The 12,159-nt window shown below is 41.9% G+C and overlaps 1 protein-coding gene and 1 long non-coding RNA gene across 2 annotated transcripts in view; one reads left to right on the forward strand and one right to left on the reverse strand.

Annotated features, from left to right (window-relative positions):
* lpar2b (lysophosphatidic acid receptor 2b) overlaps nucleotides 1–9,283 on the forward strand; it is a 36,795-nt gene extending 27,512 nt beyond the window's left edge. Inside the window, exon 5 of the mRNA XM_076287201.1 lies at nucleotides 8,047–9,283. Within this exon, the coding sequence (XP_076143316.1) occupies nucleotides 8,047–8,124 (78 nt within the window). The 3' untranslated portion in view covers nucleotides 8,125–9,283. The remainder of the gene's footprint in view (nucleotides 1–8,046) is intronic.
* A 373-nt stretch (nucleotides 9,284–9,656) lies between these two features.
* Nucleotides 9,657–11,398, reverse strand: LOC143125746 (uncharacterized). Its single transcript, XR_012987310.1, has 2 exons — nucleotides 10,935–11,398; nucleotides 9,657–10,531 (listed from the first exon to the last, which is right to left on the reverse strand). It is a non-coding gene; the product is annotated as an uncharacterized LOC143125746 (long non-coding RNA).
* Nucleotides 11,399–12,159: the final 761 nt, after the last annotated feature.

Consider the following 12,159-nt stretch of genomic DNA (forward strand, 5'->3'; position numbering starts at 1 on the left):
GGCTGATCACACCTGAGGTAGCCAATCAGAAGTGCCACTGATGATTTCTTGTCAACTGGTCCCAGTGTCCTCTTAATACTCCTGATTGGCTACCTCAGGTATGATCAGCTAATCAGAAGTGCCTCTGATCATTTCTTTCAGCTGGTTTCTGATTTCTACTGCTCTTTCCTCACCTACATAACTGCTAGAGATTCAAGACCCCTCCACACCAGGACCAATGAATATAGAATGTTTCAATTACTTAATCCATGTCTGCTGTCAAAGTGGTTGTTGTCATTCATATTGACTAGAGCGATACTTTAAGGATTATGCCAAAGTTCTAGTTACTGGTGTCGACGGGCCTTCTGCCAAACCTCCACTGCGGAGGAGTCACTCCCAAGGGTGTTATTTTGTATACAGTATATACTATGATCTGATATATTTGTATGTATGTGTGTATATAATATACAGGGATATATAGTTTGATGGCTTAGTGCTTGGGTTCTCCATCTTGTCCCTGGAGCCTTGTGCAAAGGAAATCTCCTATCTGCACTCCAGCGAGGTGTTCCAAGGTGGTGATCTGGAAGAGTTAACCTGGAGTAAAGGCCTATTCACACCAAGAACAATAACGACAACTATAACCAAAATTCGATGGGTTCTGATTGGCTATTAGCTTATTATCGTTCTGAAAATCGCTCTAAAAAGTGATCCCCAACGATATCATTCCTCATGTCGTGATTGTTATAGTTTATGTGTGAATGTCGTCATTCATATTAACAAGAACGATATTTATTTATAGTTATCGTTATCGTTCGTGGTGTGAATGGGTCTTAAGTGTGAAGACTCCTGAAAGCTAAACAGCACTGTGGCTTTGTTTTGCTCGGACACTGAAGCCATAGGCCATAGGGCACCTCCATAGTAGTCTGGGTGGTCTTTGGAAAAACAATAGGGAAATTTGGTACACTGTGGTAGAGTTTTTACGTTTTCAGAATTGGTCCCATAGCAACGCCTCATGACGGCCATATTATTTTCCATCATGACTAATCATGTCATTTGCATTCTGAACCAAAGAAGATTACACTGAAATGCTGATGGCAACCCCTACGTTTTGATGGTATAAGGAGGTTTACCACTTACTTTGACTCAACTCCGCCAGGTTTTTTTTTTACCAGACCACATACTTGGAATACCTCCCATTGGTTGAGGTCAGTGTCATCTTAATCCTCCTCATTGGCTGACCACACCTGCGGTAGCCATTCAGAAGTGCCAGAAATGAGTTCTGTCAGGTGGGATCAGCCAATCAGGAGCTGGTGAGTTCTGCCAGGTGTAGGATTGGGAAGCCCTCGTCCCGCGCCACCTCTGTGTAGGGTGACCACTGTTTGTGACCACTTTTTTTGTGTTGTGTCTATGTTTATGTTTTTTTTGTTTGTTTGTTTGTTCTTGTTGTCTGTGTCTCAAGTCGAGCAGAACGAGGATTTCTTCCCAGATTCGGGTAATGTGCTGCTTTGCACACCTCCTTGGCATCACCAGTGTAATTATTAATCTGTGATCAGAATCACAATCACAGGCTCAAATTCAGTCTGTTGTCAATCAGGACTCCTGCCTAGAATTGCTCAAATAATTAAAAAAAAAAAATTAAATTTTTTTATTTTGTTGAAATTTAATCTGATTCTCTTCAAATTTGATCATTAATCACTGCAATCTTGAAGTGCCAAATATTGATCTCTTGGCTACATTGGAGACCACAGGAGTGTATTTCTATGTCGGTACTTAGATCTCCTTACCGTTCCGTAGGTTTTGCACAGTTGGCATTTGGCTGTTTGTCCCAGCAGCAGCTGAATCAGGGTCTTATTAACTGGGTCTAGTCCTCTGGTTTAACCACTATAAAGGGCACGAGGAGGGGACCTTTTTTCTCCATTTCACATGAACAGCATCAGAGTGATCTGCTCTCTGACTCTCTCTCGTTCTCTCTGACTCTCTCGGCCCCCATAGCAGACAGATGTGACGTTTTGTCAAACAGGCTCTTTCTTCTTCAGCCTTTCTGTTACAGAAAGTATGTGACCTTGGGGGGGGCAGCTGGAAAGTTTAACAGACAGCTAAACCTTAAAGGAACATGCCTCCTATTCAACAAAATGTAAATGGACTAGATCAGTGGTTCTTAACTGGTCTGGCTTTGGGACCCAGAATTTCCCATGTTCATTTAGTCGCGTTTTTTTTGTGTTCAAGCCAACAGATAAGGTGAGCTACTGTACATGGTAAAACACGCAAAGTGCCTGTAGGCCTACTTGTTTAGAACATGCTGATGTTTGGCATTACATTTGTGAAGTCTTCAGGATATTAAGATAGTACTGTAGATCTGACAAAGTAGCACTTAAAATGGGTGATTATTTATTTATTTTTTTACCCACAAGCTCCACGACCCACCCAGAATGGTTCCGCGACCCACTTTTGGGTCCCGACTCACCAGTTAAGAAACACTGTACTAGATGATGCATAACGAGTGTATGAGGAAATTGTAACGTCGATTTGTACATTCTTGGTGGAATGTCAGCTTATTGTGGTAGTTTTTTTGAGAAATTAACAACAGACAGCTTTTTGTTTTCTGGATTTTATTGTTGAGCAAACAGTGCAGAGACAGCTAGAGGACCTGCAGGAGTAATTTGCAGAGTTTAGCAACAAACAAAAAAAGTCTAAAGCAGTTGTCTACATATATTCCACCCTTTCCGCGGCAAAACGTCGACATGTGAATACATTGAGCCAATCATGTGTTCCATTGCTTTGCTTCTGTTGTCATAAATTTGAGAAATTTTCAACTTTTGCTGCAGCAACACTAGGCATCAGCCAATCAAAGTATGGTTAGATTCAAGGCATACACCATAGTACACACCCCCAAGTGTCGGGAAAACCCACTGGCATGCAGTAATGCAATGCAACGCAAGCATGTGAGCGTAGGGTCAGTCCACACGGACGTCACTCTTCTCCATTCTATGGTTGCATCCATTTCAACATGTCTCCCTCACATTACATTACATTTATTCCTTCAGCTTCTACATACTTCTGTCCAAAGCGACCTACAGCACAAATTGCCACCAGTACGTGTACCCAGTGGGAATTGAACCCACAGCACAGATTGCCACTAGTACACTCTTAAAGGTATACTATGCAGGTTTAGGTATTTTTGGCGAGTGTAGAGCTCCCGATGTATGTTACTCTGCTATTGTAAATGGCAAACTTCTCGCGACTTATCCCCCTTGTACACAATGCAAATGCTTTTGTTGTGGAGGTGAAGGATTAACAACAGGCAAAAACTATCTCCAAAGAGCTATATCTACTGACAATGTAATTTTTCACGATTTGGCGGGGCGCCGCTGTTGGAAATTATATGGCTGTTTTTCTCGGTAGGGAAGTTAATTTCTTTTGATCGTTACAAGTTTACCATCAAATTGGGTTAGTAAAGGTGAAAATCTGGCATAGTGTGCCTTTAAAACATCTTATACTCCCCGGTGTCCAGATAGGGACAACAGTTTGTGTTGTTTCCAACACATTTGTTTTAAGAGTGTATGTATACCCAGTGGGAATTGAACCCATGATCTTGGGTTGTAAGAACCACGCTCTATCTGTTGAAACTTTGACATGGACATAGCCGCTCTAGATAAGTAAAATAAATCTATAGATATTTAAGTCCCCTTACTATTCCCCTAAATAGTTCTCTATTCTAGGCCCACCTCAGCTGATTCGGGACTTGATTAACTGCAGTAAACAGATGTTAAAAGAAACAAGATTGATAGCTGTTCTATTTCTCCTATGACAACTGAAATGTGGTCATAAAAATGTCATTTGATCGATGTCTTTTGTGCTTTTTTATCACTTGCCCTTATATCTTAGAACCTTTAATTAAGTATTGTTGACTCCACTATGAATATCCTGTGAGGAGATGTCTACCGGCTCCCTTTTAATCAGATGTGTTGCTGTTTCCAGATGGTACCGATGACGCGTCAATACAGCTCGGTGACGTCATGCTCTTGTGTGTGTGTGTGTGTGTGTGTGTGTGTGTCCATCCACATACCACCTTAATATTTACTCACACACGTAGACAGAAGTGGTACAGTGTGTCAGGCGACCCTGTAAGGGATCTGGGCCAGTCTGGTAGGAGACCTTCGCCACCGCTCCGTGAACCAACTTGGAATGATTTCCTGTCAAACAGATAAAGTAGGCTTGTACACACACACACACACACACACACACACACACACACACACACACACGCACCCACACACGCACCCACACACGCACCCACACGCTCACAGGTGTCAAGAGGCAGCTGTTTCCTGTTTGGATTGTGTGTGTGTGTGTGTGTGTCTGACTCTCTACTTACCCCTAGTGGGCAGGTTCTCTCCTGCTGCTCAAGCTGGTCTTTACATTCCAATAAAAACACTAGTGGACCTTATGAACTAGTGGAAACTTTGGTGGTATTTGAACCAGCTACAGGTCCCCTTTAAATGAAAACAGACTCCTTGTTGAAGGAGACAAACCTACAGCCAGATGTTAAATGGATCGTTCACTCAAGTGGTATACTTTTTCTCTCGTTGCTGGTGTAAAGGTTTGTTTTTGACTGTTCGAAACTTTCAAAAATTGAGATGCAGGCGGCGAACCACAAGCATCTCAATTTGCACGGATACGGACCCACCACACCGAGTGGTTTGGTGTGTTTCCTGGCTGTGTCATTGAGCTGAGCAAGTTGTGAAATGGGGACCCCTGTTGGTCTCAAATTATAGTAGGGCCCCAAATATTCCGAGGGGTGTCCCAACATGTTTGGTTGTGCTCTATGGTTACCATGGTTGAAGTTGCGGTACAACCAAGGTATTGGTTGACTTGAAAATTGGTCAGAAGTGGTTGAAACCTGTTTTCATCTCTGTATGTAGGTCAGTCCAAAAGTCATTTGCTTATAACGGTCACCAGGCAGAGACGGAGGGATGCTGCCTTGGCAACGCTACGTCATGGCTTCGGTACTCTATTGTTTGGGGGGGGGTGTCTCTCTGTTGCTCGGATACAAGGTTCTGCTGGCATAAACAAACTGTTCGTATGGACCTCATGTTTGAATTATAGTCAACAGGAGATTGGGGGTGGGTTTTTTTTGGTGGGGGGGGGGGGGGGCAGTTTATTGCCATGAGTCATATGACAAATGTTAGTGTTTTTTCCCCGTAGATTCCACTCCTTTCTTTTAGTTTGGAGGAAGAATGTGTGCGTCAGACTATCTGTATGTCATTTTGTCGTCAACATCTGTGGACACGGTGGTGCTAGAACAATCTGTGTGTGTGTGCACGCGAGAAAGAGTGTCAAACTTTGTGTGGTTAGAGAGTGGTTCATGTTCAGCACTCACTCACACACACTCACTCACTCACCTCCTGCAGTCTTCATACTTAACACACACACTTTCAATCCTCCTCTCCCTCACTATATCCTCATCATGGGGTTGAGTGACCTTTCAATCCTCCTCTCCCTCACTATATCATCATCATGGGGTTGAGTGACCTGTCTCTCTATATATGTTTTTATTGTGTGTACATATACATATATAGATATTATATTGAAGAAAGCAATGCTGGGAACTAAAAAGAAATTATTTTTAAAAATGGAATAAACAGGCCTTGCGAAGAGTCAATGGAATATTGTGTTATTGCCTTGTCATGTCTCTATGTTTTTGTGTTTGTTTGTCTGTGTCAATTCAAATGGAGTGATTGCCATTGCTTGATCATGCCTGCCTGCCGCTAAGCTACTGTTGCTGGGTTACTGCAATCTTCAGTGCCAAGCAGCGCCCATGAGAGCCAAAATGTGGACACACGCTAATACAATAATGAAGGGACAACCCATCATGGTCAAAGTGCTCAAACATTTGCTAATATAATAACATAAGGGCCACACTTTGCATAAACTATTTTGAGCTCAATTGTCCATGTCAAGATTACTGAACTGCTATCTCTGATCTGTGTCCACATTATCGCAATTGGGTTCACACACACTCACACACTTGGAGGTGCGTTCAAATTGGGCGCGAACAACGGAGAACGTTCGAGGCAAGCACATTTTCTTTGAACTGTTACATTTTGAGTAATTTTGTACAAGGATTTGCAAATTGACGGTAACCCTTAGTCCACGGTCCATGTACTGTGTGCTGAGAACTACCTCCAGAATGTTTGCACGTGTCTGATAACATTGGACACACACACACACACACCCCTACCCCTCCCCAGAGCATGACCCTGTTTGTAATGGGGTTAAAGAGCATGACCCATGTTTGTAATGCAAATTCAAGTCCTTCACCAAAGGCCTGTGATGGACCAAAGCACTGACTTAATTGGACCCGAGGAGTCCCTGTCAGTGTGTCAAATAAACAATCGTTTTTTCTGAACAAACATACAGCCTGTGTGTGAGAGGGAGATCTCTCTCTCTCTGTCTCTCTCTCTCTCTCTCTCTGTCTCTCTCTCTCTCTCTCTCTGTCTCTCTCTCGCTCTCGCTCTCGCTCTCGCTCTACCGTCATGTCAAACACTGTAAACACAAACATACTGTAAATATCCTTTTTTATCACTTTAATTGCACTGTTGGCAGAGAACCCAAAGCCTAAATACACCATTTTGCACATTGCTTTCCTCTGGACCTAAGCGGTTTGTAAGAGACCATTAATGAGCTTAAGTAGGAATATTCTTACAAGTGTTCCCGTAAATTTCAAGTGATGACCATAACTGCTGCACATTTCGGTAATTAGGAGTAGAAATGATCGGTATTCCAACTAGCCAAATCTTTTCCTGTGTGGGGTGACCGCTGGTGAATCACTTTACCGGAATTAGAGAAGTAAATCAAACAAAACGGTTGGTTGAATAGCTGATAAAATATTTGGCAACCGTGGCTTTTCCCATGTTTGGCATAATTGATCAAATACTTGTAGTATAGGGAGAATCGTAGAGAGAGTGCTGTAGTGTAATTTAACTTAGTCATCCTCTACGTGACCTGCTGAATTGTGTTTAATTAATTGTAAGGGTTTAATGAAGAGTCACATTTGGTCCTGCTTTTTGGTTGTTCCATCTCTGGAGACCTGTATCAGGACAAACATCTAACAAACATTTCCATTCCAATATGCTCAAGTGAACCCATTCAACACAGACCATTCAGTACAAATTTGTCTGAAATCGTGTTTAGTTTACAATCCATATATAGATATATGTATACATATAAATGCTACACAAGTCAATGTTGGAATATAAAAAGTATCGGAGCATTGAATTCAACTTGTTAATTATACTGAATTGAAATGCATTATTTTACAGGTTGTGTATGGAACATTGTGGTTGTGGTGATAATGACCATGAATTATGTAAGGGATAATGTATAGAACGCCGGTCATTATGGGGAAAATAAGTCCCATTCAAGTCAATGGAGCGTTCTACTTGCATTGTGAAGAGCCGTATAATAAGAAGAATTATTATACGGCTCTTCACAATGCATGTAGAATGCTCCATTGACTTGAATGGGATTTCCGAAAGTTCTAGCGGTCATTATTTCTTGGGAAAGGACCTCTGAAAACAAGAATGACCGCTGTCAATGGCAACGGAGTTTGCGCTTGGAACTTCATTCAAAAGTGAAAGCAGACGGTTGATCAGCTGTGTTCTAAAGAAACGGTAACAAATAAGTGTAAAGAGACATATCATGGAGTTTATTTTTTCGTTTTGGCAAGTAGCCGTATAATAAGCGGGATAATGTATAGAACGCCGGTCATTATGGGAAAATAAGTCCCTTCAGGGCGAAACAAGACCCCTCCACTGGCGCGTCGGGGTCCGGTTCGCCCTGTCGGGACTTATTTTCCCCACAATGACCGGCGTTCTATACATTATCCCTTACGTAATCCTCCCCAAATCCTCCTTACCAAACTCTTTTCCTACCCATGCTCTCTATCCCTCTCTCTCTCCCTCCATGCCTCTCTACCTCCTTCCCTCTCTTTTTCTCTCTCCCCCCTCTGCTCTGTTTCTTGCCCTCTCTCTCTCCTTCCATCTCTTTCCCTCATTCCATCCGCAGCCTGTGAAGAAGGAAACAAACGGAACCCAGCTGGAACTCAGCCAGGGTGACCACCTGCTGACCTCCTCGGAAAGCTAAGCTAACCGTGCGGAGGACGACATGCTAAGCTAACCGTGCGGAGGACGACATGGACGAAAAAAAAATCAGAGCGGACGGAGGGAAGGATGAGACACAAGTGACTGACCCACACAAGCGCACCAGTGACTGGACTCCCGGGTCGGGGCTTGGGTTGGCCGGGGTGGGGGGGTGGGGGGCTTCAGTCCCTGGTCTGAGTGGACCAGAAGTCTGGAAGATGGAAGATGGAAGTCTGCTCCTTCCTGGAGTGGGATGGGTTTGCTGTTTTTGATTTTAATTTTGTCAATTTAATTTTGGCCATTATGCTCCCAGACTGAGCCTGTGATTCATGACATTCCTCAGGGCCAAATCGAGTGCACTGCTGGGGATGCGTTTTCTTTTATTTTATTTTTCTTCTGTCAAGTGGAGACATCTGGCACAGGAGTTCTAATGCTGACATTTGTTTTTGGTTTCTGTTCCCACGACTTACTTCATGTTTTATCTTATCAGCTGATATTAATTGTGCCTTTTTAAAGACAGAGATTGCATTTTTAGAACCAACACACCTAAATACAGTTGACTGCTTAAGTATTTAGGTTATGTAGGTGTTTGTTCTCGCAAAAGGGTGAATGTGTGGTGTGGATGTGTGTTCTCATGATGGTTGTCATACCGCTAGACAATATGATGGCTCACAAAGTTGACAGAGATACCTGTTTTTTTTTTTTTAAATTTTGCCCCAAGAGATGTTTGTCCTTCACCATATTGTAGCTAAGCCTACCTACAAAAAAACCTTTTTACTTGAATTTTACCCCATTTTTGGTTCTTTTGTACTGGTCAACAAAGGGTTGAAAACATAGGTCTGCAAACGCAAATTCATATAAGATATCTGTAAACATACCAATGGTTGCAAAACTTTTTTGACTTGTGTACTGTGTAGAATGTCTACTTTTGTAGCACTGGCTTTTTAAACATGGCACAACTATAGCAGTGGTGTGCTGCCATGGAGATGGGCCCTAGTTGGCCTGCCTACAACTGTTTTTGAACCGAGTGACACAACCATAATGTGTAGTTCTGTAGATTTCGTAGCAATGTTAACATGCCTTGTCTTTGACTGTCTACCATGACACACTGTATTCAGAGCAGTTCATGAATGTGGATGCCATTAAAGGGAGTCTTTTGACGACGTACCTGTCCTTTTTTTTTCTTTTTTGTTTGGTCAGAGCTGCAGTTTAGTTATTTTCTCTACTGCTACTTATATAGTGCTGGTCAGATATAGGTGTTTCCTGTAGAAAAGGTTTGGGCTCACTTACCAGTGGTGTGGAAGATGGCCCATTAGAGAATAGGAAGCTGATATGGTTGTCAAATGGAAAAAGGGGTGGAATGTCCAAACACTTGCTCCTATAAAGTTTTTTTAATGACTTTCACCAGTGTAACGTTTCGAGCTTACGCTCTTCATCAGACTTGAATATCAGACAGACTGTCGCCATATTTAAACAAGTACAAAAGGTCACATGCCTTGGATGTGCGCACCCAACAAACAACTTTTCACAAGCTGACATGGTTGGAAAGTTTTATTTCAATTGAAATAAGTGTCTCTTCTAAAACTTCTTATAAAATTCTTCAAACTTTTGAATTCTCTCCCTTTTTCTCTCTTGCTTTCGCTCTGTGTGAATACAGATAAACACCCTCAATCGTGACACTACAATGTTTGCTGTATATATGTTTAATAATAAAATTGGTTTACAGAGGCAGACAAACCCACAACATGTCGAAACAAAAACCAGTCTTCCCGGTCACATCAGTGGCAGTCTAGGAACCAGACCACTCGGACATCATGGTGACCAGTTGGTGGGCAGGCTTGTTCACTGTGCTCAGATTAATTTCTTTCTAGGCTACATTTAGAACCCTACCACTCGTACCCACAAGTACAAAATCTTTACAGTAATTCTGGGAAAAGATAAACTATAGCCAATCAGTAGTTCAGAGTTGTTGGCCTTTTTGCTGGGAACAGAATAAAGGTTTAGAAAATGAAAAGTCCGTCCACATTTTCGGCTGTCCCTAAATTAACAGATTGGTCTTACTCCTCTTGGATCATGGCACAAGATGTAGACCTATTCTGAACATAACACTCCCTACAAGTGATTATTTATAAAATGGCCTCCTCCAACCAAAATGTCCTTAAAGTTCAAAAAGGGAGAATCTCTTCGGAGGCTGTGAACTTTTCCTAATGTTTGGGACCGAGAATCTCTTGAGAGACTGGGATCCTTTCCGGTTGTTGCCGATAGACAGCTTGCGCAGAACATTCTTTTTCCGCTTCTGTTTTTTTAACAACAGCGCTCTCCTCAGGCCATTCCACGAAAGCCCCTTGTCTTTCTTACGTCTACTGAAAAGAGTTGGCCTGGATTCCGAAGCACCCATCTCAGAAATTGTCCTGTTCACAATAAACATTAAATCAAGTTATTAATGTTCCAGATACTGCAACCACAACTAACAATAATAGAATCAAGTTTATAATGACCAGTAAGAAAAAATATATGGTAAATGACATGGAATAAAAGCACAAATAAAATTTTATATCACATAAATTAAAACAAATATTACTTTCTTTACAAAACTAAGTGTTTGTGGCAGACTAAATCACTAGGCTACAATTAAATGTTGTCCCACAAAAAAAAACTACCATATGCTTAACACCAACACTTAATATGCTTTCAACAACACACCTTGAATGTGGTTTTGTCAAAAAATGTTTCAACCTCCCTGTGTTAGAAACTAAGCGAACACTTATCCACTGTATACACCTTATATTTATTCAAATATCCCGTTTAGCCTACCTTATGGTCCAAATAAACAAAGCGTGTCTGGGTGAGTGAGCACTTTGTCTTCAGTCTTGTTCTAGACTGTTCCATGATCCTGATCAGATGTAGGATAAGATGGGAATGTTTACTGTTTACGCCTCCAGAGATTACCCTACCATTTCTTTCTGCCAAAAACACTGCTGTATGGGCACACACACACATACATATATTCAGCCTATTCTAATACAGTAGAAGGATCCACAGGTTACCGTGCTGCTGTGTGTGTGTGTATGTATGTGCAAGAGAGAAGTCAATGCCATGAACGCCATCACATGGCTTATGGCTATACCTGTGTTCAGTGTGAAACCGGTTCCCCTGCATTCCTGGTGCAGAGGTATCAGTGCTGTTCAGAACTATCTGTGCCACATGACGCCTGTAGCGGGCACAGAAGAGGCTCCTCCCCCTGTTAGAAGAATGCCTTTCTAGAACACCTTCAGCAGCGGCACCACAGGTTAAATGTCCCCATGCCTTCGGACAACCGTATTAGTAACTATATTAGTTATAAATACTTTAAAATGTCTACTAAGTGAAGGATAACATAAGTCTTATGAATAAGAATTTCATGAAAACAAAGTTGTTTATACTTGTCAAATTACACTCCTTTCCTCTGTGCTCCCGTTTGTATCTCCATGCCTTTTTATTAGTAGTACATATTATAAAATGTCTAAGTAGGCTAAAGGACAACATATACCCTTAAAGGAGAAGTAATGTGTTGGCTGGCAGGGATTGACTGGAGCTCAGTCTGAGTCAGTAGTTGTTTCCTATTACAGAAGCAGGGGGGTAGGGCTGCACAATTTGGGGAAAATATCTAATTGTGATTTTTTTTGACAGCTATTACAATTGCGATTTTGGATATGATTTTTGAATGTCAATTAATTGATTCGGTTCAATATTCCAAATGTCTCTTTAATTTGTGCCACCTCTGATTGGTGAGCACACCTGGTTCACAAGAAGCATAGCGCCCCGACCGACTATGAAGCTCACCAATCAGAATTTCTGTGCCCCTCACACACTACGCACACCCATCAACCAGAAGTAGCAGTCAAGGAGGATGAAATGAGTATAAAAGTCAGAAATGTGACAAATTTAACTGTGCACGATTATTTGTAGCTTTTGTGATCAGGTAATTGTGTTGGTTCATATTGTGATTACGATTGCGATAATTGTGCAGCCCTACAGGGGGGTATTCCATGTACGTGGT

Source organism: Alosa pseudoharengus, unplaced genomic scaffold, assembly GCF_046254945.1.
Source record: "Alosa pseudoharengus isolate Yale_2024_CS ecotype anadromous, Long Island Sound unplaced genomic scaffold, YU_APseudo_1.1 YU_APseudo_1.1_scf_1, whole genome shotgun sequence".
In the NCBI taxonomy this organism is placed as follows: Eukaryota; Metazoa; Chordata; class Actinopteri; order Clupeiformes; family Clupeidae; genus Alosa; species Alosa pseudoharengus.